General features: G+C 45.2%; 2 protein-coding genes across 14 annotated transcripts in view; one reads left to right on the top strand and one right to left on the bottom strand.

The window, feature by feature from the left end:
- Positions 1 to 1,842: 1,842 nt before the first annotated feature.
- DNASE2 (deoxyribonuclease 2, lysosomal) lies at positions 1,843 to 8,795 on the top strand. Its single transcript, XM_035140596.2, has 7 exons — positions 1,843 to 1,982; positions 4,521 to 4,638; positions 5,294 to 5,471; positions 6,303 to 6,417; positions 6,650 to 6,811; positions 7,657 to 7,854; positions 7,991 to 8,795. Exons 2-7 carry the CDS (start codon positions 4,541 to 4,543, stop codon positions 8,368 to 8,370), a joined length of 1,131 nt encoding a protein of 376 aa, XP_034996487.1. The 5' UTR covers positions 1,843 to 1,982; positions 4,521 to 4,540; the 3' UTR covers positions 8,371 to 8,795.
- A 42-nt stretch (positions 8,796 to 8,837) lies between these two features.
- The window catches only part of SMARCA4 (SWI/SNF related, matrix associated, actin dependent regulator of chromatin, subfamily a, member 4), a 63,481-nt gene continuing 47,236 nt past the window's right edge, over positions 8,838 to 25,082 (bottom strand). For 2 of the 13 annotated variants that reach the window (XM_035140590.2, XM_060269028.1), the window contains exons 26-36: positions 23,803 to 23,966; positions 23,330 to 23,557; positions 23,016 to 23,114; positions 22,688 to 22,765; positions 20,970 to 21,188; positions 14,866 to 15,119; positions 13,630 to 13,738; positions 11,193 to 11,294; positions 10,609 to 10,741; positions 9,937 to 10,076; positions 8,838 to 9,557 (exon numbers count right to left, since the gene is read on the bottom strand). In XM_035140590.2, the coding sequence (XP_034996481.1) occupies positions 9,525 to 9,557; positions 9,937 to 10,076; positions 10,609 to 10,741; positions 11,193 to 11,294; positions 13,630 to 13,738; positions 14,866 to 15,119; positions 20,970 to 21,188; positions 22,688 to 22,765; positions 23,016 to 23,114; positions 23,330 to 23,557; positions 23,803 to 23,966 (1,559 nt within the window). In that variant the 3' untranslated portion in view covers positions 8,838 to 9,524. Of the gene's footprint in view, positions 9,558 to 9,936; positions 10,077 to 10,608; positions 10,742 to 11,192; positions 11,295 to 13,629; positions 13,739 to 14,865; positions 15,120 to 15,363; positions 21,189 to 22,687; positions 22,766 to 23,015; positions 23,115 to 23,329; positions 23,558 to 23,802; positions 23,967 to 25,082 lie in introns of those variants that run through there. The other 11 variants (XM_035140587.2, XM_060269026.1, XM_035140594.2 and 8 more) reach the window with 7 other exon arrangements.

Here is a 25,082-nt window from a genome sequence, read left to right on the forward strand (position 1 = left end):
GCAGCTGGACTAGTTATTGCCCAACGATGGAAGGAAAACTCTAATATACCACCAGAGGTTTGAGTTCATAACATCTGGAGCATTGCTCTAGCAAAACACCTCACATACCATCAGTGACTAATCAAAAGCATCTCCAAAAGATACGCTTGACACAATTTGGTCTCCTTTTCTCTCTTTTTATTGCAGATCAACAGGGTATTTTAATGCCAGCATCAGCGCAGAGGTGTCTGTAGATGAGATATATTACAGTCATACCTCTGGTTACATTCACTGCGGGTTGCATACATCACGGGTTACGAACGCACCGAACCCGGAAGTGCTGGGTTTGGCAATTCGCGCAGACGCACCGAATGACATCACGCGCATGCGAAGAAGCGCCGAATCGCACGGGGAGCATGCGCAAATTCGGTGCTTCAGGTTGCATACTGCTCTGGTTGCGTACGGGGCTCCGGAATGGATTCTGTTCGCATCCAGAGGTACCACTGTAATTGAAAATTAAACCAGATTGCTAGTGGGTTCCTACTGAGGATATTTGGTGAGCCACCATGACAGGGATGAGAGATTGAAGATTGGAGTGATCACTCTCTGATATTACGGCAGTGGATAAAGCTGTATTCCAACTTTTGAATAAATGTGTTTTAATAATAATAGCGTGTGAGAGAGGAAGAACATCACCATGGAACAACTTCTCACACTGGTTATCATTAGTGAGGAGGACCAACCGCCTTTTTTTTTTTGGCCAAGTGTCAGATTTGACGAGTTTCCTTGACAGGCAGCTGAGCTCTTTCCTCGACAAGTTGCTTCTCCAAGGCCCAAATGTTCCCAAAAGAACATTATAATTCTTTGGGGAATTATAGGGACAAAACTACCTAAACCGTATAGAAACTTATTCATGTATGCTACTACAGCGGCAAGAATGTTACTCACCCCAAAATGGAAAGAAGCAGAAGTCCCAGCAAAGGAAGAATGGATACGAAAACTTATGGAATATGCAGAAATGGCGAAACTTATGGGAGGGAAAAGAAATCAAGGCAACAAACTTTTTATAGAAGAATGGAAATGGTGTATTGAATACTTACAGATAAATTGTAAACAGATAAGAACATGGGCAGGATTATTGTAATAACTGGCAGTTTCATAAGAGTATATATTTAAAGGAGATGAATAAATGAGCAAATTAAGTTAATTTGAATATGCAGAAGATATTGAAAATAAATGTAAGGACCTGCAGAAAGAGGGGGAACGAAGTCAACTTTTGAAATGTTAAAATGACTGTAAAATGATTCTAGTTACAGGTAGGTACACGAAAGCTCACGAAAGCTCATACCAAAATAAAAACTTAGCTGGTCTTTAAGGTGCTACTGAAGGAATTTTTTTATTTTGTAAAATGATTGGAATGTATAAACCTGAAAATCATAAATTTTATATATATATGCACACATACGACTAACGATCTGACAGCAGTTCTTAAGTTGGTGAAATGTATAAAAATGAAAAGCATTATTATTATTATTAATTATATATTTATTTTTATTATTTATTCTTTATTATTAATAATTAATAATTAATAATAATAATAAAGAATGTTCCCCGCAGCCCCTGTGGCTCCGCCAGGAGCGCCCCCAACGCCCGCCCACCAGGCTCCACCCGCTCCCTGCCTTTCCTCTAGGGGCGCCCGAGAGCCCCCTTTCCCTCTGCCGGGAATCCCTCGGCAGCCGATAAAAGCGCTGATTGCGCGCAAGACGCGAGCGGAGTCGGCACGCCCGAACCTGCACCCGCCCCGCCCAGGGAAAAGCGCCGCGGGGGCGACCTGGGAGGCGGGGTGGGAGGGGCCAAGCGTGGGCACGTGACCCAGCCCCCCCCCGGGTCGCCGGCTATATTTTGGGGAAGCGAGCGAAAGCTGCCGAGTTCTGTGTCAGCGGCGCGTCGGTCTCTTCGGCTCCTTCACTTGGTTGAGGGCGGCGGCGCCTCCGGAGAACTTGGTAAGCTTAGCTCTTGGACCGCGGCCGTGTTTGCAGTTTGAGGGACCCCCCCCCTTTCCCTCCAGAGGGCCGCCGAGCCCCTCTTGGTCCCGCTGCGGGCGGGGCGGGGGGCGGCGAGAGAAGGAAGCGCCGCCGGGAATGGCTTCTTTCCCTTTCGGCGCCGGGTGGGAACCAGAAGGGGCCAAGCGTCTCTCTCGGTGGGCAATGTGTGTGTGTGGAGGCAAGTGAAAGGAGGAAGAGCTCCTTCTGGGGGGCGCTTGTCCCTTCCCTCCCTCCGCCTCTCTGGCGCCGCCCACGAGACTGGCAACAGGTAATCACAGAGGGAGCTCCTGGGCATGTGCAGAGTACGCTGTGGAGTCAGGCAGGGGGAGCATGCCTCCAGTGAGGGAAGAAGTTGGGAGGGACCCCCAGAGTCATCTAGTCCAACCCTGTCCTCCCTCTTTCGTCTTATTATTGAAGAAAACACACACACACTTTAATTAATTTATTTATTTTCCATTTAATATATACATACTCATCATCATTATCCACTATTAGAGCCTATTGACTTTCTTCCCTCCCGCCTCATGGCTTTCAAAATTAACCTTTATATCATTGCAATTTATACATTTTCCAATTCTAATTGCACTCATTACAGAATGACTCCAAATTTAATTTAATATAGAAAGATAGAAAATTTCTCATTAAAAGTCTTTAGGCAACCCTGCTAGTGATGTTAATTGCTTACAATAATCTTCCAAATATATAAATTTACTCCAATCCTTTTGGAATACTTGATCGTGCTGGTTTCAGATTTTTCCTGTCAGTTTTGCCGGTTCTGCAAAGTCCATCATCTTCATCTGCCACTCCTCTTTCATTGGTACTTCTTCTTGTTTCCATTTTTGGGCTAAAAGAATTCTTGCTGCAGTTGTTGCATACATAAACAATCTTTTATCTTCCCTTGGTATCTCTTCACCCACTAGACCCCATAAAAAGGCTTCTGTTTTTTTAACAAGTATTTTAAAACATTTTCTTTAACTCACTCTATATCATTTCCCAGAAAGCCTTTACCTCTTTACAAGTCCACCACATGTGGTGGAAGATAACTTCCCTTCCCTTACAATTCCAGCATTCATTGGTTCTTGTCTTGTACATTTTAGCCAATTTAGCTGGTGTTAAATACCATCTGTACATCATTTTCATAACATTTTCTTTTAAGTGCACTGCACACAGTGAAATTAATACAGCCATACCTCGTGTTGCGTCTGCTTCATGTTGCGTCTTTTCGTATTACGTCCTGTGGCAACCCAGAAGTATCGGAACGGGTTACTTCCGGGCTTCGCCGCTTGCACATGCGCAGAAGCGCTAAATCGTGCCCCACGCATGTTCTGGATGCAAATGCTTCAAGTTTCTGACGTGCCTCCGGGATGGATTACGTCCGCAACACGAGATTCTACTGCACCTTCCTTCCACAACCTTTCCCAAGATTCTAACTGAATATTATATCCAAAACCTTTAGCCCATTGTATCATCACCCCTTTGACCTGAAGACCATATGTTTAAAGAAGATTGGAAAATGTTTATTGAATATATAGGGGGAAATTGTGTACACTTGAAAACTTTGGCAGATTAAGATAAATCCAACAGTGTAAATAAGTTTTGATGGATGTAATAATGGAATACTGAATGGTTTACTTTATATAAAATAAGCAGGGATTTATGTTATGCAAAATGAACCATGGAAAGAGAAGAAGGGAAGTCACTGATATTTTAAGGTTGTTTAAAGGAACATTCTAAATTGTAAAACAGAAAATTCCACCAGCAGTTCATTCAATCCCAGGTCTTTCCTCCTCTGAGCTTAAAGCCGCTGGATGCTCTGCACGTGCCCAGGGGCTGTTTTGTCATGGTCAGTTGGCAGGCTGTCTTGACTCTTAGGGAGCATCTCTACCTAGGATTTGTTCGCTTTCCCCACCAAAGAGTAAAGTACGCCTTTGTGTGTAAGTGGGAGAGGCTGAATCCTGAAATCATCTTGGGTGCAAGGAGACTCATCATGGGTTTCAGATCCGTTGTTGCGCTTTCTAGCTCCTTGTCTTAAGAGGGGTGTTGCTCTTGTAGCTCTTAGTCCCCTAAGTAGCTGGTGGCATTCCTCACATGGGCAAACTTCACGATCTTGCAATATGATGCTGGAACGCCTGTTAGCAGCTACTGATCAACAGCTGGTACTTGAGCTCATTCTTGCCTGCTGTTGATAGAGATTCCTCATGGAAATAAACAGGAAAGAAAAAGGGCCAAGAGAAAGTCCTGTTGGGAAGGGGATGCAGCTTGGTCAGTAAGGGACTAACTAAGGAGTCTGTTCTCCTTGTTACGGTATCCTTTTGAGAGCAATTGGATAAAAAAATATATCTACCTGCGTATCAGTAAAAGCGCTGAAGATGCTTTGTTGTAATGGAAGCTGAAAATTCAGAAAGGAAGCTGCAGTAACCAAGGATACAAGGTACTGTATCCTTTTCAAGGCTACTTCTTGACCATCACTCATTGCTGTTGCTGTTTTCCTTGCAGGGACTTCAGACAAAGGCCTCATGCTGCCCATCCTGCTGCTGCTGTCTGTGCCCGTCCTCCACAGTGCCGTCTCAGGGAGCATTTCCTGCTATGACGACTCTGGGCAGCCTGTGGATTGGTGTGTGTCCATCGGACCTAATTGCTTTTATTACTCTGTTTTATTTTATGAGGTTTACGTACTACGCTTCTGCAAAGTTACTACCCTTCTGCAAGGTTTTCAGGGCACTTTAACCAACGAAATAAATAAATAAATAAATAAAGGATTTTACACTCCTAACAAATTTGGGTGGGATATTAGAAAAGGGGATTGTAAATTAGGAATGTCTACCTAGTAACCATGGGGACCCAGGTGGCGCTGTGGGCTAAACCACTGAGCTGATCAGAAGGTCGGCGGTTCGAATGCCTGTGACGGGGTGAGCGCCCGTTGCTTGGTCCCAGCTCCTGCCAACCTAGCAGTTCGAAAGCACATCAAAATGCAAGTAGATAAATAGAACCGCCACAGCGGGAAGGTAAACGGCGTTTCCATGTGCTGCTCTGGTTTGCCAGAAGCGGCTTTGTCATGCTGGCCACATGACCTGGAAGCTATACGCCGGCTCCCTCGGCCAATAATGCAAGATGAGCGCGCAACCCCAGAGTCGGTCACGACTGGACCTAATGGTCAGGGGTCCCTTTACCTTTACCTTTACCTAGTAACCATGTTGCCTGAGTGTAAAGGGCAGACTTCTGTCCGCTGTGTGGCAAGATTTGTGATTTCTAATGGGCTTGGGTTTCAGGTTTATTGCCTACAAGCTGCCCAAACCCCATCACAGCCCCCCAGCAGAGGGCATGCGGTACATGTATCTAGACGGCCAGACCCAGGGCTGGGTACAAGGCAAAAGCCTGATGAACAGTACCGAAGGAGCCGTGGGACGGACTGTACATCAGCTGTACAAAGAGGCAGCCCGGAGACAGGTGAGTCTGAGAAAAGGAGGTGTGTGGCTGCTTTTGCAGTATCCCAAATGAGTAGGAGTGATAGGAAGGGTGACCTTGGTTGCGAAGGCTCAATTCTAGCCCAGAGCAAAACACTTTGCTCCGGGCAGACTGGTTCACTGTCCACTGGCAGACAGTCTCTGTTGGCTAGATTAGAGCCCAGGCTTTAAAAATGGCTTTCTTAATTTAAAAAGGAAGCTGACTTATACCTAGTGAGGCTGTTAGTCCATCTAGCTCAGTGCTGTCTGCAAAGACTAGCTGTTGGTCTCTGTAGTTTCAGGCAGGAGCCTTTCCTCATACTACCTGGAAATGCCAGAGATTGAAACTGGAACCTTTTGCATGCAAAACAAGATGCTCTGCTACTGAGCGATGGCCCTCCTCAAGCTCAGATTTATTTTGTGGCTCCTGCAATAAGTGCTGCATGATCTCCAAGGTCCACCTAAGGATCCTTTACAGCAGGGTGGTCCAATGCAGGGCCCAAGGGCCACATGCAGCCCTCAAGGCCTTTTTTAGCAGCCCTTGCCAACTCTGGAAGCCGCCTCCAGCCCCCCCTGCTGCCTCCCCTCATGCTGTCACGTAATGGAGGTGCTGGGCTTTGGGAAGAAGGCGTGAGGATCCTATATTTTGGGAAAGACCCCTTTACATTTGCCAGTAGTGCAACTATCTGGACTCCTTGTGCAGTTTGGCTGGTTCTTGAGTGCCCGGCCTAGAGGAGGGGCTAAAGTATTGGCTGCTTCAGTAAACTTGAGTGAAGGGGAAAGCTTGGAGAATAGACCAGTTCTCTAACCACCCTATCTTTCATTTCTCACCCAGGAGGAGAAAACAGCCTATGTGCTATACAACGATGAGCCTCCAAAGGAACTTGTCTCCGGTCTCAGTTATGAGCCTCCAGATGAGCTTTTCTCCAACCTCAATGGCCATACGAAAGGTAGACCCCCGCTTCTCCAAATGCATGCCAAGGAGCGCAGCAAATCTGTCTTTAAGTTGAAGATGGTTGAGAACTTCAGCTACTGGTTGTGCCTTATCGTCAACTTGTGTGGTGGCTGTAGATCATGACTTGGCCAGACCAGCCACCTGGGCACCTGGCACAACACTCTTGGAACTTCAGCACACCTGGGTTAAGTTTCAACCCCCACTTTTGTTTTTGTTTCCCGCGCTAGGAGTCATCCTGCTGGACAAAACACAGGGATTCTGGCTGCTTCACAGCACTCCTCATTTCCCGCCCAGTGCAGATGAGCAGTACGACTGGCCTCAGAGTGGCCTATCCTTTGGGCAGACCTTCCTGTGCATCACACTTCCCTATGGTCAATTCAAAGAGATTGGTAGGTGTAGGATATTGATACAGACGGAACACTGATACTGGGAGTCAGAACTTTGGGATTCTTTCCAGGCTTCTGGTAGGGAAGGGCTAGGGCTTCCCTATGATAGAATTTACAGGGGAATCTTATTTCATTGACATGTGTTTTGTATGAACCTGTATACAGCACCATAGGGACACGTGGTACTTTACAGCGTAGCCTAAGGCAGAAATTGGCCCCTGCCCCCTAAGAACTGTACTATTTGAGACTATCCCAAGCTTCGTGAAAATATGCCACAGGACAGGGAAAGTTAGGAGAAAAGGATCCAGTTCCACTCTGGCTGCTCTGCACCTGCACATGAACACTCCTTCCTTAGGGGCCAGGGGCCCTCTTCTGTCATCTGTGATCGAGTGGAACCAGAGCAAGGAACAGAATTGCTGCAGTTGGGCGTGGAAGGCTATCTGTTCTCAGCTAACTTTGCCGGATAGATCCCCAGCTGCATTGTTAGGGAAATCGGTCAACAAGACACTGTTTCTCCTGCCCCTGACAAGGCTGTGATGCAAGATGCAAGTGTATATGCCATGCCAGTCATTTTCAAGGAAAGATGGGGCAAGCTATCCCTCATCCCCCTCCCTGTCCTATGTTCCTTTGGTATGTAAGGTTTACATACACAGGAGTTTGCCCTTAAGCATGAAACATAGCCCAGGTAGATCTATTGGCTGGGATAGTCAACGGAGCCTGTAGCTGGCATATCTGATGCCACCCATGTAAATCTTGAGTGTCTTTATTAGGAGGTTTGTCAGCTGGGGGACAGCTCCTTTACAAGCCAGTGGCTCTGATGCGCCAGATTTTGTCTCTCTCTGCTGCAGGGAATCAGCTGCTCTACACTGAGCCTCTTGTCTATGATCATCACGTGGAAGGAACCTTTGCCCAGGACCTGCCTGCCTTGTTGAATGCTTCAGAGGGGCAACACATTGAGGAGCAGCCTTGGAACTCCAGTGTGGCCCTCAGATCTGTGGGGGGCAAGGAATTTATCAGCTTTGCAAAGTTTCGCTCCTTTGACGATGGTAGGTGATGAGATGGGACCGACTGAAAAGGGAAGTGATGGGAGATGTTGAGCAACACGTTAAAAAGAAGGGGGTTGGCAATATGTCCTCACAGTCATGTCAAGGCTCTTCTCATAAGAACTTTTCCTCAACCCAGATCTCTACTCAGGCTGGCTGGCCCAAGCTCTCGCCAGTAACCTCTACGTCCAGTTCTGGCTCAGGTCCAGAGGGATCCTGCCTTCCAATTGTTCCAGGCACTTCCGAGTCTACAATATGGAGGAAATATCCTTCCAGCATGCAGCCATTTCCTTTGCTTCCATGGTGGACCATTCCAAGTGGTGTGTGAGCACAGAGAGTGATCCTGGCTGGGCCTGCGTTGGGGACATGAACCGCAATCGTGCGGAGGAATACCGTGGGGGTGGCACCATCTGCTGTCGCGATGCAGCCGTCTGGAAGGCCTTCCGCTCTTTGGTACAGAAGTACACCGATTGTGACGGTGCTGGGCAACAGCCAGTTGCACGGACTGTGATCACCTGAGAAGCCTCAGCCATACTAGGCAAACCTGGCTCACCAAACTGGATTAGAGTGCCATGGGTGACTCCCAAGGGCTAAGCACCACCAACCTCATATTGTTCCCATGATCCCGTTTGCCCCTCCCAAGTTTTGGGTCCTCGTATATTCTGGTGCTGTCAACCATCCTTGCTCCTGTGAAATGGTCTCTGCCACTTCTTGGCTCCCCCAGTTTCCCACCTCCCACCCGATTCTGAAAATGACCCCTTGCCAAACTTGGGAACGAGATAGGCTTTGCTTTGGACTTCCCTCTCCTTCAGTGTCCTCAACATAACAGCACCTGCCACAGTTCTGGGGGCTGCACGGAGAAAATAACTGGACCATAGAAGTTAATTTGCTGCAGCAATGTACTTTTTGTATGTCTGTGCTTTGTATAAATACTTGATTCCAACAGCTGGTTGTTTGTTCAAGGAAAATGGATTGGGGGGGGGGTAGGAAAAAATGACACAAAACTGGTATCACAAGAGAGGCAAGGAAATGGGTGTGATTTTAAGAAAGGCTTGTAAATTGAGACAGAATGCTGGTTAATGGTCTCAAACAGACACCCCTGATGCTGTGAGATCAGTCAAGATAAGGAGCTATTTAAAAACAGCCGCAGTTAGAGGAATTTATTTAGCTGACAAAGCAAGATGAAAGCATCACACACACAAAGGGGTGTACCTTTTGCTTAATTTATTACTGTTTTGAAATCCAGTGACACACAGTTGCCACTGCCACCCTCTCCTCACCTGGTGGGCAGCTGGCCGTTCAACCTGTTTTCATAAAATACAGTACTAGGAAGTGGACTGCTACGCACATGCACCCACAGGTTAAAACTACAGTGATTCAATACTGCAACTGAAAATAGTACTGCCATAAAAAGAAAAATATATATATATCAAGTGTTCCCCAATTCATAATTCTTTTTAAAACAGTTAATGCTGTTACAAATGCTACTGATGTAAGGACAAGGCAAGACACAAACAAGTCCTACATCTTCACTGCAGTATAAATATGGAAGAGTTTTATACAGTTTGCCCACATCCGACACTACGTTTCTTGCTACCCGTTGCAGCTAAGGGAATACAGCATCTCTGCTTTGGAAAGACGGATGCTTTGAGGTCTGCACCATGGAATGTCTCTTAATCATCTTCGGTGCCACTTCCTGAGCGATCCTGAAGAAGAAAGAAAAATAATATTTGTCACTCTTTTTAAGGAATTTTTTATGCAGGGTGCCCTCCCCCTTTATCTTCACAGCAGCCAGAGATAGATTAGACTGGATTAGATAGATACTGGCCTAAAGTCACCCAGGAAATTTCATGGACAAGTAGCGGCCCCTGGCTCTGACTCAGCATTTTGTCCACTACTCCAAACCCAAGAGGATGGATCATGAGCAGTGGGACCCACTTCTGTGCTTGCCTCAACTGTAAAGGGACTTGTCTTTACTTCCTTTCTTTGCCCCTTTCCCTTCACTGGAATTGCACAAATTTGTCCTTGAAGACTCCTTTGAGAACCACTGGCAACAGTGTGAGGGGAATGACATCCTGCAGTTACCTCTTCTTGCTCTTCCTCGCTATCATCATCACTAACTACAGGTTTGGCCCGTGACCCACGGCTGGTGCGCCTGCGTCCTTTCATCCGGTCTTGTGCTTTCTCCTTTCTGCCCAGTTTAATCTTCACTTTGACAGAACGAGCTGAGGGGAAAGAGAAAAATGTAAGATTGGCAAGGCCACAACAGGATAGGATCAGCCTTCACGCTCTCTCTCACTCCCCATCTCATCGTGAGCAAAGAACACAGGAATGGAAATGTAATAGCATCCATGACGAGGCTTCATCATTATATAGCCTGATTCCCTTTATGCCACCTGTACTTCATTGCCTTTTTAATCAAGCAGCAATAGTTTCACCTCCACCTGGTTCTGAGCAATGACTGTAAGGCTCTGCATCTGCACACTAAAAACCCATATGGTTTTTTCCCCTCAAGGAAAATCAAGAAGTTTCCAAGGATAGAGAAAACAGTAGCAGCACAAAGGTTTCCCCTATATGATGCTCTGAGTGTACATAGACCATGAGACCGTGACTCAATCCAATACCAGTTTTGCTGACTTTCTGGTTCCTCCTTTCAGGTATTTTCTTTTAGTCAGCATAACAAACTTCCAACAGTCCTCTTACTAAAATGCATAAACATACTTTTTACAAAAGAAACCTAAGCAAGCAAGTACACACATTCAGATTCAGATCCTTCCTCTTCTCCTTCTTCCTCTTCTTCGCTCTCTTCGCCTTCACTGTCTTCCTCTTTCTCAATTTTCTGCCTCACACTGGTGAAGACAGACTGCAACACAATCGAGTCTTCATAAATCTGCAAGGAACATGCAAATCACATTTTAGGGTAAAATCCTAGCTCCACAAAACTAGTTCACATGTTTACTATCATGCTACACTGTCACAATGCTTTTGCTCGAAGAGAAATCTTTTCAGGGCTCATGCTGAAAGTGCTTCTGAGTGTTCAAGGCACTCCATATTATACACACCACTGAAGTCTCAGAAAACCTCATGATGCAGCAAATAACAATTCTATGCAACCTCAGAACTTGCTTCATACACAGCCAACACACCATGGTTCCGTAAAAGAATCATAACCCCTGTGATAACTGGGATGACACAACAGCAGCTACTTGTTCTAAGGGTAAGCAGCCGGCAATCGGGTTTTGACAATTCCAGTTCCAAGACGAGGACTCAAGGGAGAGAAATGCAGTGAACCTTCCTTTGCATGGACAGGGACATTCATATGACAGCCGCAACTGCCTTACCAGAGAGCCTTCAAGGTTGAAAGTCTGTGCGTTCTGACACAGGAGCATGACATCCTTCTCCAGATCGTTCAAGCTGCGGTACTTGTGGTTCCGGATGCGCTCCTGAAAAGGAAAGGGAACAAAAGGGACAGGTTCCAGGTCATGTTTGCTCAGTAGTCATCAGTATTTAAATAGGTTCTACTTTGTCTCCTTAGATACTGTGCTTTCTATCTGTCCGCGTGAACATACAGCTCCGCCTCGCAGCAGTTAAACAAGGGAAAAGAATGAACGTTATGAGAGTAAAAACAACTGCCCGCCGCATTAAACCATGTACAGCCAATTAAGATAAAAAGGGGTGGCAAAGCAGAAAGAAACTAAACACATCCTACTCAGCTTAGGGCTCAATTGCTCTTCCTAGGATTCAGCTGCAAATAAAACGTTTTAAATATGTTGTAAAGTGCAATATACAAACGTGACACTAGATGGCGACAGTGAGCTATGCAAAAATTCAATGTATTTTTTTAAACGTTCTTTTAAAAAAGCATTTTCACAGCATTTTTTATATTCCACCCTAGAAAGAGCCAGTCCTTCAGTGAAGTCTGTAAAGGTTACTAGCCCACAAACATTCCTACTAGCCTGCTCAACCCATATTTTCCCATGCTGGTTATTTGTGGCACAATAACAGCTTAAAGGAGGGAGACAACAGTAGATGTACACAATTGGGTGGCACAGTTAACAGCTTAAATTCACAAATGCTTTTCATGCTTAGTTATCTGGAGGCAGTCCTTTATTGTTTATATGTCTGATAAGGTAACCTAACAAGAGTTCATGATAGTTGTGTTCATGATAGAGTGAGAGACATTCCAAAGTATTCCTTCCATCATTTACGCTGAACCCAATTTGAAACAGATATCATCTATTCCAGAAAGCTAAGTGGAAAGCCCCTTAAAATGCTCATGTACACAACACAAGTCCCAGCAAAACCAACCAGCCACTTACACATTAGCAACTATCAAATAATATGCTTCTGAGCCAAAATAGGTGCATTTACTGGCAAACCAGCACTGGCCTCATCTATAAATACAGGATATCTAAAACTATAAGTGAATTTAGTGATATATTTATACCCCACTTATTATTATTATTTATTTTCAAAACTTTCCATACTGGCAGCATTAAGAAAATATTGTGGTGGTGTACAGCATAAAATCAATAATAAAATTACAGTCATAAAACTATATATGTTGCTAAACAGGAGATAAATTTAATACACCAGCATAGCTGGATCACACTTCAGGTAACATTATTGAAGTTGCAATGAAATAAAATACAATGAAATAAACTAATATGTTAAAATAAGGTCCACGCAGCATCCAACCGAACAGATCAACACAAGATGTAGAGCAAAAATTTATCACTGCACTTCTGCTGGAACTGCAAGAGCTGTATGCACTGTTCTTACAAGCCTACCAGAAAGTGTTCCTACAAATAATGCAGAAAAACCCTGGGTCTCCCCACTGTGGATGTTGCTACATATCTGGCACAACTGTATTGCACTGGCCTATTCCTGTTCATTTGCCTTTGTTGTGGTGAATGGTATTAACTACAGTCATACCTCGGGTTACAGATGCTTCGGGTTGTGCGCCGAACCCCGAAGTACTTGAACGGGTTACTTCTGGGTTTTGGCGCATACGCAGAAGACTAAATCACGCTTTGCGCATGCGCAGAAGTGCTGAATCATGACCCCCCCCCCCGTGCGCAGATGCGGCACTGCGGGTTGCGAACGCTGCGGGTTGCGAATATGCCTCCTGCACGGATCATGTTCGCAACCGAGCGGCCACTGTACAGCACTTCAACACTTTGTAAACTGGACTTTCAAAACCCAGGGAGAAAAAATGAGCTATTCCTGTGATCAATTAGAGATGGCATTGCTTTTCCATAGTTGGCAACTACAGCATGGAAACTCAGCTTTAACAGGCCATGAAAAATCCCTAGAATAGCCCTGCAGTGATGGGATCAGGTGCTGTTTGCCATAATCTTATTTACTTACTTACTTACTTACTTACTTACTTACTTACTTACTTACTTACTTACTTACTTATACCCTCCCCATCTGGATGGGTTTCCCCAGCCACCCTGGGCTGCTCCCAACAGAATACTAAAAACACGATCAAACATTCAAAACTTCCCTAAACAGGGCTGCCTTCAGATGTGTTCTAAAAGTCAGATAGTTTATTTCATCTGATGGGAAGGTGAGCTTCTTTCCTGGAGTCCACTATCATCTTGTGTGAGCAATAAATTGTACTGCTGACATAAAATGATGGATCTCATGCCCTAATCATGATGGCCAGCAGGAACATTTTCCAACTACCTTACATTGTTGGTAGTATTAGAATTTTGGAAATATGAGAACATAAAGGTGACTGTTGTGCTGCTACAATGAGGCAAGAATAATTACCTTTATTTTCTTGAAGTCCACTGGTTTGCGGATGAGTTCATAGTACTCTGGAAGCTCCTTGCGAGAAGGAAGTTGGATGAAGACTTCACTAAGCTGGCGTCCACTGCTGCTACAAGACAAGATAAAGGAAAATGATTAAAAAGAGGTCTGCTTCCCTCTGAATAGTCCTGCTCATAGTCTCCATGGGTCTTCAATAGCCATGAAGTACCAATAGCAAAATACAAAGACGACTTTTCTTACCAATAGTGAAGTGTTCCGTATTTAATAAAGCAACCCATCAATGGCTTGCACAATATGTCACACCCTCACAAGTTAATCACTTTGTTGACTTAGGAATGTGAACACCAGCAACCAGTGGATAAGTACCAACTCTGTTTAGCCTTTCCAAATACGGAAAAATCAGTGTGGGTGGTTCAGGCTTGAGGTCCTGAATAAAAGTTGTCAGGATGGATCTCAAGTGACAAGAAGGAAATGAGCATCCTGTTGCATGATGAATATGAGCCAAGGTTGGAGGCTTAATATTTCCCTCTCCACTTAAGCAAAAATAATCTGATGCAAGGATAGCTCATTGCCTGGCCCCCTGGATCACCAGCAGCCTTCAAATCACTCAGTAATTGATCTAGCCAACTCAAGTGTATTTAAGAGGATCAAGGTAGACAAGTGGAACAAATGACAAAATGTTGCCGTTTGTAATGCTCATGATCATTGTTCCAGACAACCAGCCAGGCCTTCTTCCAGGATATTCCATTGCATTCCCTGTCCCCAAGCAATCAGCATTCTCTGCCCACTTCAGCACACACAATCATCACTGGTGGGTTTTTTTCGTTTTTTGTCTGCTTGGCCTTTTTAACTCCCGAAAGGTTCTCTGTACTTCTGCAGTTCTGAGCATGCTGGTATCTTCCCTTTCGTTTGTGGATGGTGCCATTTTGGATACAAAAACAGCGGCACTCAACCACAAACATCGGAAATGGAGAGAAATGATGGCAACTGATAAAGAGGTAATATTGAGATGATTTGTTAGTTCCTGATTTTAATTCTGATGCATATGCATGGCTAGAAATTAACCCACATTTGTGTCTTTCAATATTTGAATCAACCCACTGCCATCATCCAGAAGAAGGACATATCTACCCACCAACTGCAGTCTGGATTCTCCACGATGGTGAAAATAAAATGCAAATTATGTAAATCACATGTGCCTAATTCACAGTGTCCTTTTAACTCCTCTTCTGTTACCTGTCCTTATATTTAATCACAGCGTCAACTATCTTCTTCATTTTCTTGGTGAGGTTGGGTGGATTTGGCGAAAGCTTCTCAGCCGGGGGCCTCCCACGCTTCTTCTGCTTCTTGCTGTCATCGTCTTTATCCCGGCTGCGAGTGCTGGTGGTTGGCGTGGATGAGCTGACATCCACATCCCTCTTGCGCTTGCGGGAAGATTTCTTCTGGCGCACCTCCTCTTCTATCTCCTCCAGCGTTCCCTCCTCTATGGCCTGCGGACAGGGAACAGCTCAGTCAGCCGGGTAAAATGAACAGCAGGCATGAAGACACCACACCGTGAAATGATCAAACACAGACAGACATTCACACAAACATCCAAGCAATCTAGCACAGTGAGGAATGGGATGTCTGCATGGGCCGCTTCCCAAAAGACACTTATTTCCCGGGTTTAACCAGTAAAGGATAATGGAAGGCTGCAACTCTGTAGCGGTGGGAAAGGAAAGATGGTTCTCTTACCTATGAGCTTTTCTTCTCATGTTAAACAGGGCCGGCAGGCTGGGACTCTGCAGAGGAATCTGTCGTGACAATGCAGAGGAGGGTGCGGGGATGCCCCTTCCTGCCAGCTCAGTTGCAAATTCTTCCAAAGCTGCAAAGAGACCCGCGGCTACTAACCACCAGTTAACAATACACATTGACGCTTCAGATTGCACAGGAGAGGAATAGAGGCCGGCAAACTGCAGGCCATGTATAACAGAAGTAGGAAAACTCAGAAGTAAAAAAATGGCCCATCTTTCCTTTTTCTTTAGTCATACATGGCTGGAGGCTCTCGTCCAAAGCAAATCAACCTCAAGGTTGCAACTCAGGCACTATCCATAAACACCTGCAAACTGGAACAGGACTTTTAAGAGGAGAATGGCCTGCCAACAAGGTTCTAGTTGCAATTCGTTTAAATGGCACCGACACCCTGGCCGCAACCCATTTTGGTTCCTAGCCTCTCCACACACTAAATACCCACCTTTTCAATTATGGTGAATAGTAAGTTGTGGAATATGTGCTGTAGGCGCTATTGTCAGTTGCTGAGGAACAGAGACCTGGAGTCTGCATGTGTCTTATTGACTGTGGTCAATTTGGTGAACAGAGAGAGAACAAGTGTGATGGAGGCAGACGGCTCTTCAATGACTGTAAAGAAAAAGACTGGAGCCTAAGAAATTGCCCTGACTCTTCCTTCTATAGAAACTTGGGCCTCTGGGGGGCACCACCCACTGTATCTGCCACTTTCAAATTCCCCGCTCAACCTCACTTTCCCCCAACTATGGAGATTCCTCGCCTTCTTGTAATGGTCTTCTTTAGTCACACACCAGGTGCTGTACCTCAGCACTGGCCAACACATGAAACACCATGGAAGGCTCAGGTGCACACATCTCTCTCAGAACTGGTGTCAAAAGAAAAGGGGCCCCAGAAATGCTGCTTTCTATTCATCCTTTTCCAAAGTCTGTAGGTCTTACTGTCTGTCTCAGAGCAAGACACCTCCAGAGGAAGGAGGGTGGGGCAAAATCACTCAAGGAACTATGAATACACGTAGTTTCTATGTTTTTGTTGGGGCCTCTGCTTTGTGATCAATTAGTACCTACCAGGAAGAGAAGTCCAGAACATTAGCTGTGAGACACTGCTATGCCTCTTCAAGAGAGAACAACAAAACACATAGTAATGGGCTGAAGACCTTGCTAGATTCCTGCCAAAGATTCTGATTGGGCTCTAGTGGAAGGCACCATTCACTTTTAAAGGGCACAAGTATGAAACATTAAATGTGGAGTCCAATGGAAAAGTATCTGGGAGCTAAAGGCATTCCTTATTCTTGATCCAGAACTGAAATGGAGTCCATTGTCCCATGTAAAACATAAAAAAAAACAACCAGCTTGCCTTATGCTTGAAGGCGTGTATGAGCAATTTCCCTCTCACTGGTATAGCTAATGGGTTTGCCACGCACTGCCCTAAGCTATAGCAGGTTTTTAAATCTTTCCTAGGAAATAAAGCATTGTTAATCCCTTTCCAGATCCTCTGGTCAATGATCCACTGTCCGGCTGTGGGGTTACCTTCATTCCGCAAGAAGGTATTCTTGCTTCTGCTTGCTCTTTTGGATAGGGTGGGATGTTCAAAAAAGGCAATTACAAGAAATGCTCCACCTAAGCACGTTGTCTCCAGATACTGGCACAATTCCTTCAAGTGCCAGGGAACTGCCAAGATGAGATCAGTCTCCTGTTTCCCTCATTATGCGCGGTAAAAAGATGTGACCTTCAACTTCACTATGAAAGTAACCTTTGAGGCTGCAAAGCATTACAGCTGAAGGCTGGGCTACCTATAGGGACCAGTGTGATTCCTGGCGGTTAAGCCTCAGCTACTTGCTAGTGGGCATAGCTCAAGCCAGGCTTGAAAAGAGGGGCTACAGAGAGATCCCAAACATGCTGCCTTTCCTATCAGAAGGCAGGAAGATGCTGCCCTGGAGAATCCAGTTAGTGGGTAAGGAAGCAGGAGAAAAGCATGCCCACAAAGACTGCCCAGCTAGGAATAATATCTGCTTTGTAAAAAGAGGCTTCTGCAATTTTTAAAATATAAAAATGAATTCAATGAATCTGTCAGGGAAAGAAAACTAAGGTGATCTGCAATAAAGGAGCAGAACATATAAATAACCTTGCTTGGCAGGTCACTCTGATATTTAGCGACTGACTTATTGGCAACATACGATCTTCATTATCTTTTGATGAAGCATTTAACTTTTGAAGTACTTAGGCCAGAAGCAAAAATAAAATAAAACGATATTTTCCTCCTTTACACCTTCAAACATGGTGTAACACAGAAAAAGTGGTCTTACCTTTTTTTTGTTTCTACTTGTTTGATAGGTAGCAGTCCAGAGACAGGGCACACTCTCTGACCAGCCAATAAGGAGCAGATGCTGAAGTAAAAAGTCTCTGGGAAGGACTTGGAGAGCACCCACCTCTTCCTCTGTACAACCATCCACTCCTAGCCTAAGACCTCACACACTACAACTCAAACAACAAGCACACTATACAACCAACAGACTACCACTGAAACATGCAGGTTATGGATTGCTGCCCAATAAACAATCAGGCAGAAAATTTAAGCTAAGACAACATTTTCTGTTTTATTTGTTGCTGGGCAGTGGTCTGCTCACTGGAGGTAGGCGAGAGCACCAGAACCCTGAGGTTCATGCACAGTTTTTTTAATTACTACATTTATAAACAAGGTTTGGATACACCTTGGTAGAAAGACAGGCTTAGAAATGTGTCTCTTCATACGGATAGATCTTATCAAAATGCGCAACAAGCAGAACACAAACCAGTTACAGGCAAGATTTTTGCTTCAATGCGCACCAAATACTGATCTATCATATAGACAAGTTTAAAGTGATATCTTTTTCTTTAAAAGCAGCAATATCCACAGCAAAGTGCTCCATGTTTGGTTGTAAAAAGCAGCTTGACCCTGTAAGAATTGCTGAAGCAAAGGTTTTGCAGACTGAAGAACCCAAGTTTGACTATTAGACGTCTAGTTGATTCACAGAAAACTGCAGGACACGTTTCAACTTTTAGCTTCGACAGCAGATATTTTACAGCACACAGCCCTTCAAACTCTGTTTGCTGTGTATATTGTAAAAGGGCCATGCACAGCTTTTTCCACCTGCGAAGGTTTAAATGCTGGAGCTCCCAATATGAAATACAGGCAACTCCCATTTTGCACGTGTTCAAGGCATGCACGACCACAGACACATGTGCCATTTTCGGCCCCGGAATGGGGTGGGGATGAAACAGGGTGGCCTTATGCTTGCCCCACCAAGGTGTACGATGACTTGGAACAGAGTAAAGTCCAACAAAGTAAAGCCCAAATCCAAAGCATCAAGGTGCTGATCATGTTCTCAGCAAAGTTTCAAATGCACTTCAAACCCAGTAAGGGATACTTTACTTGGTGACAAAAGGCCCATGCTGGTCTCAAGCTAGAAAGCACCTGAACAATCTCTGGGTTGAAGGAGAAGTGTTGCCTGCATGAATCCTGATGCATGATGCCTGCGTTTCCTCTGAAACTGCTGGAAAAACCAATAGTCATCATGCCAATGACTCTTCCGCAAAATAAACTTCTCTGAAATCTAGTTTGCTGTGATGTGGTCTGTGAAAATACCCTGCAGTGAGGCACAGTCTTTTAAGCAGATCTCCTCTAATGGCACTGCCATTACCATCAGAGGAGCTGGAATGGCATTTTCTCAATTTGAGTTTCGGCCTCCTGCCCTTGGGAATTAATATGCTGCATCTAGAGACACTGTGGAACATCAGCTTCTCCCCAGTGTCTCCAGCAGATGCCTTTCTCAGGTTGTGGTCCACTGGTGATCTTGAAATGGACTGACTCTGACACATGCACGGCATGCATGCCACCTCAACGTTTCAGTCCCTCTCCCAAAGAATTTGTTCCAGGGAAGACAGACGGGTGCCCATGAGAACGTGCAACCAACTTGCATAATGGGCAGCCTCACTTTCACACTACTGGCAGTTACCAGAAGGAGCTGTTTAGTTCTGTGTTACATACACTGGTCTATGTAGCTCAAAAGCACCTGCTGACCAGCACCAAACTTCCCAATGGCAAGGCTTTTTATAGCATCCTCTCCAAAGGGACAGGTGAAACAGCACAAAGATGCAGACACATGTCAAGGTCTGCGGAGACCAGATAGAAGATGCGACAGCATCTTGAGCCACTAAAAAATACATGGAACAATAGCATGTATGAGGTACAAGAATATTTGCAAGAGAAGTTGCAGCTTCTGACAACTCCTCCTTCAGGGCCTTAAGGCAGGCTAGAATGCCTCTAACAGGATAAGTGGTGGCAGAGACCACCTTAATGACTTCAGTCATGTGCTCTGTGGATCTTCTTAAGGCCAGGCTCATTTTCTGTGCACTTGGTCCATAGGGCTGGGTGTTCCCCTCAGGTAGCAAGCAGAAGTCTATGGTAAGAAATGTCAAAGCTTCAAGTATTTTAGGCAACACGAACAACCGAGACTCTGAGTGCAGTAGACAGATCCTGGTCTAGTGTTTAGTCTGGACAAGACACCTTGTTTTGGTTCACTCTACGAAGCTGTAAGAAATGCCTTGAAACTGCAGTTCACCATGTTAGTCACATGTCCCTGCCTTGGACAAACAGGACAGCATAACCTGTGGGCGGAGGACTCGCTATTCAGCTGGAGAACCTGACTTTGCCATCATGCCCTTAAGAGAGCAGGTTGGAAGGAGGAACTCATAACTGAATTTCATAGCAAGATTCTCTGGCTCCAAACTTGCACATGGAATTTCTCACCCTTTGGGAAGGCTGAGCAAAGCAGAACAACTCTTCCTCCTTTGCTGATTAATTCTTGGGCTTGAATCCTTCAACTCATAAGAGCCTAACTCAGCACCTGGGGTGTTCCACAAAGAAAAAACCCAGCTTAGCTTGATTGGCAGCAGAGCAAAGTTAACCAAACCTGCACTTTCTTTCTCTTGCCCAAGCTCTGAGGAGGAACGGTGCTTCGGGATGGCTACTGCAGCTCAGGACCAGCTTCTTATTCCCTCCCCGTGCTGTCCCAAAGTCTGCCTCTTGCAGGCCAAAGGAGAGCCCCCCAGTCTCTGGATCACTGCCTAGCAACAAGTAGGATGAAATATATGCTGGGCCAGGCAGGCAAGAAGAGCATACACTCAGCTGCATAGCAAGCAGGCCTTCTGCATCTGAAATGTTTGTCAAGGAGATCAATTGAATTTAAATTTGGCAACATGGTTTCCACACAGCTGAGTTCCTAATACCCAACAGAAGTTTTGCATGGTGAAGTTGATGTGTATTTCAAGAAAGCTCCTAGACTTTATAAATGCCAACATTTAGGTTATCAATTTAATAACATCATAGTATTTATGATAATCATGTCGAAAAAGTATTGTTGCCAAACTCGGTGTTTGCTAGCACAATCTTAGCTGACCATCAAAACTTCTGAGACTGGGTATTTTTCTCAACTTTCCAACACACAGACAGACAACACAGACACAAGTAGAAATAAAAATTTAGAAAATCATTGGAGAACGATGCTGTACCATGTATACCTTGAGCCACTGCTTCTCAGTCAGCGAGTCACTATAGTCCACTTCCTTACGGTGACGAGAACCTCGCCCAAACATCTTTTCTTCCTCTTCCTCGCAGGTTAGCCTTTCTACTTCAGCATCATCTTTAATGATCCAAGAGGGCAATTCATCCTCTTCCATTAGACGTGGCTTTCTCTTTGGATTGCGGGCTTCTTCTCGCCTGCGATCCAAGTCCATGCGCTGTAAAGAAAATAGCCCGAGGTGAAGGCTCCAGAGTATGTTGGCAGTACTAGTTATATATTCTAAGGCCATATTCTACTTGGACCCAGGGCAGCTGCTCTCAGAGAGTCATCAAACAGAAGAAGGTCATCAACAGGAAACTAAGCCTGTGTTAGCAACATACTGGGCAGACTAGGGGTTATACAGAAAACAAAGGATTAAAAATACATTAATTCATGCCACAATCATAGTATTCTGAGAGATAGTGGGGAAACACCAGCAGGCATCATGTCCCCAGAGAAGGGTGAGACTAGCCATCAAAAGGAGACAGAGCCTAACGTTAGTTTATTTAAAATATTTATATATTGCCTCTCTCATTAAAATAAAACCCAGGAATGCCCTGTCCATGAGACAATGTCCAAATGTTGTAGGACTCCCAAGCTTATTGGGCTGATGGGGAGCTGGAGCATGACCATACCTGGAGGGCCACAGGTTAGCCACCCTTTGCCTAGTGGATGAAGGTTGGGCTGCAATATGCTTGGCATAAATCTCATAAATTTTATAATTGGGCTTATTTTCAATTTAACAGGCTTTGGAGGTCAGCATGGATGTGCGATAGCCTGCTGAAAGGTGAGGAAGCCATTTCAAGTATGCTCCAAGAGGGGTTTATATCTGAAATGTGTATGTTTCTATGGAAAAGCATGAATTGAGTTCTACCTGTTAGAACTCTTGTCCCTAGAAACCTTATCAGAGCAGAAGCAAACAATGCAATCATTTTCTTTGAAAGAAGCCAGCTTCAGCTGCCACTTCCCTCCTTCCTGTTGAAAATCCAGAACTTCACCTGTCACCTTCTCCCCTCTTCTAGCAACCTGTAGCTAGCGTAAACATAGGTGTTCACAGGCTGAAGGGTAGGAGAATTCTCCTCCTCATCCCCTTCTGCCTTTTTCTCAGGGCCCTAAAGTGAGGGGCTCATGGTTATTGGAGGAAACAGAAGGACAGCAGCATCCCAAGGACACAGGATCCAACTCAACAGCTGCAGTATGTCACCTGTCCTGAGCGTTAGAACTGGGTAACAGCTTATTCACAAAGAATAGGATGGCACTCCCTGCTATCTATTCATCCTTTCCACTACTGCTGCCATAATGTGAGACTCAGACAAATAGCCACCCCAGTCAACCAGAACACAAGTTCTTCCTCAAGTTTATGTTTTTTTTGTAAAAGAACCCATGATGCTTGTACTGCTTTCACTGCCACTGGGATTTTTAAAAGGAAGTGTAATCGGTTAATTGAATGAACTCAAAGGGTTTGCAAGGGCAGAATTTGCAGAAACCTTGTGTTTTCTCTCCCCCCCCCACTCCAAAAAACTTCTCTTTATTGGAAGGACCCTGATTTCTAGACCCAGACTCCTGCTTTTACTTAACACTACTTAACACCCCTCCAGTATACCTTAATACTAGACTAAATTCAGGAAGATAAGGCTGACCTGTTTGAAATGCAAGAAGCAAGGCAGTCACTCTCACCATAAAAAGGTCAAACTCCTCCTCATGCCGGGCAATCATCTGGTTAACTGTCTCATCATCAGGAACTTCGTCTTCCTCCTGAAAGATTTCAAAAGAGCCCCGTTCAACTCATATGGAGACGCACCACCCGGCAACTCACTGCTCAAGAGCTGTACATTGAATGTGTTTTGACAATTTCACATTTGATTTGGCTACTCATGTAAAAACGAGCTGGGTGGTCTCAGCGGACAGGGAAGTTCGCCACCCGAGCTGGCAACTTTGCTGACAGTCTTAAAACACAGTGAGGCGAAGGACTGGACAGGCGCGGCGACTGAATGACCCCTCTCACCTTTAAAGGTGGTTCCTCCAAGTCGGAGTTGAGGCACAGGGATGAGGCAGTGTGGGGAAAGCTTGCGCTGCCACTGCCGCTGCCCGTGCTGTATCTGGTCTGTGGATAGATAGAGGACTTCAGTCTCCAGGGCTGTCAAGCCAGCCCCTTTCACTCTCAAATTCACTTTCTAGCATGACAATTCTTCATGCCATTTCCTTCCAGCCCACAGTCCCTTGCGTCAGCGTCATACAAAGCACAAAGCTAGGCAATGCATTCACCACTCACACGCTGGAGGAGGAGAAAGCAAGAGAACCACCCCACCGCTCCCTTACCTCATCCTGCTCCTCATGCTCCAAGATAGCCTGGAGAAAAGCTCTCCTTTCATGGCTGGAAGATTTCTGGTCAAACATGCCAGCCTGGATAACCTTTTGATCTACATTCAGCTTGTACTTGGCTGCAGCGAGAATCTTCTCTTCCACGCTGTTCACGGTGCAGAGGCGCAGCACACGGACTTCGTTCTGCTGCCCGATGCGATGCGCTCGGTCCTGGGCCTGCAGGTCCTAAGAACGGGAGGGAAGAAGGAAGCTCTCACTCTTCAGAGAGTAGTTAAAATTCAGCTGTCACCTTCATGCGTTTTTATGCACAGCACTTTAGAGAGATTCAACCCACAATACTCCACTGGATTAAGCTGCACCTACGTGAGAACAATTTATCATTACCAACCTCACCCCACCCCACTCCCATACTAGTATTCAGTTTCAAAAAAACTTCATTTCTGAAGCCCACAAATGCATTTCATTATTACCTGGTGGGGATTCCAATCACTGTCAAAAATGATCACAGTGTCAGCAGACTGTAGGTTTAGCCCCAGGCCTCCAGCTCGGGTACTCAGCAAAAAAATAAAATATTCAGAGCCCGGCTCATTGAACGTTTTCAGCAGCATGCCACGGTCTTCCGCTTTAGTGGTTCCTTTAAAAGTAGAGAGACAAGAGTAGTTTTCCCCCCACAGCTACAATTTTTTGGTTTGAGTAGAAAGCCTGTCATCTTTAAGAACCCCAGAAATCTGGGTAAGCAAAGCACTGGTCCACAGAGGGAAATGATTTTTTATACTGGGAACCAACCAAGTTGAGATATACACCCACATTCCAAAATGTCTGGAGAGCTTGCATATCAATTTAACTATTTAAGTCCCTAATGGTATTACAAAAGACAACTTACAATCAGAGAACAATCAGGTGGTTTGGATAAGCAGATACTGTCTTGGGGTGGGGTGGAGAGGGGGAAGGGAAAAAGAGAGGACAGGGAAGTTGGTACTGGTGCTTTCTCCCAATCCTGCCTCTTCCTACTTCTGTACTCCAAACTGGGGATAAGAGGGGAATAAGATAGAAATGAACACTCAGCTGCACACCAGTACCTGCAGTAAAAAGGCACCATCCTGCTTTTGTCCACTATCATTCACCAAGGAAACCGCTGAGGCAGGCTATGTTAAGGCCAATTTATAAAAGAGTTGTGGCAGCTGTTTCTACATGGTTGGGACCCCCAGACTCAACTAGCAATGTTTACTGACCTACAATCACACAGTGCAGGTGGACCATGTAGCAAGTTCCTAGGTCAGCATTGCTGGTGACATGGGAGGTAGGGTACGCGATCTGCCAGGCCTTTGTGGTTGCTGAAGTATCAACCATGCAGGGCGTATGCTGATGACATAAACAGGCTTCTGTTTTGTCCAGTGTAGGCCACCAACTCTGGCTATGCTTAGCCTTCTCTGTTACTAGCGCAATACAAGCAGACCCCCATTTTTGACCAGTGTTGGGGTGTGTGTGTCACATGTGCAGCACATGATGCTATTGGACTGTCCCCTGTCAGATTGTAAATGCTTCAAACTTTATGGCATTCACTTGGGAACACACCATAAAGGCCTCTTTCCCACACCATAAAGGCCTCATTCCCACACCATAAAGGCAAAGTGAAGCATCACGTGTTGAGGGGGAATGAGTTCAAGACCTGCTCTTGATCTTACCTCACAAACCATCCTTAAAATGGAAAAAAATGTGTGAACAGGGTCACTGCCACTAATTAAGGAAC

The sequence above is a fragment of the Zootoca vivipara genome, chromosome 16 (genome assembly GCF_963506605.1).
Source record: "Zootoca vivipara chromosome 16, rZooViv1.1, whole genome shotgun sequence".
Taxonomy (NCBI): Eukaryota; Metazoa; Chordata; class Lepidosauria; order Squamata; family Lacertidae; genus Zootoca; species Zootoca vivipara.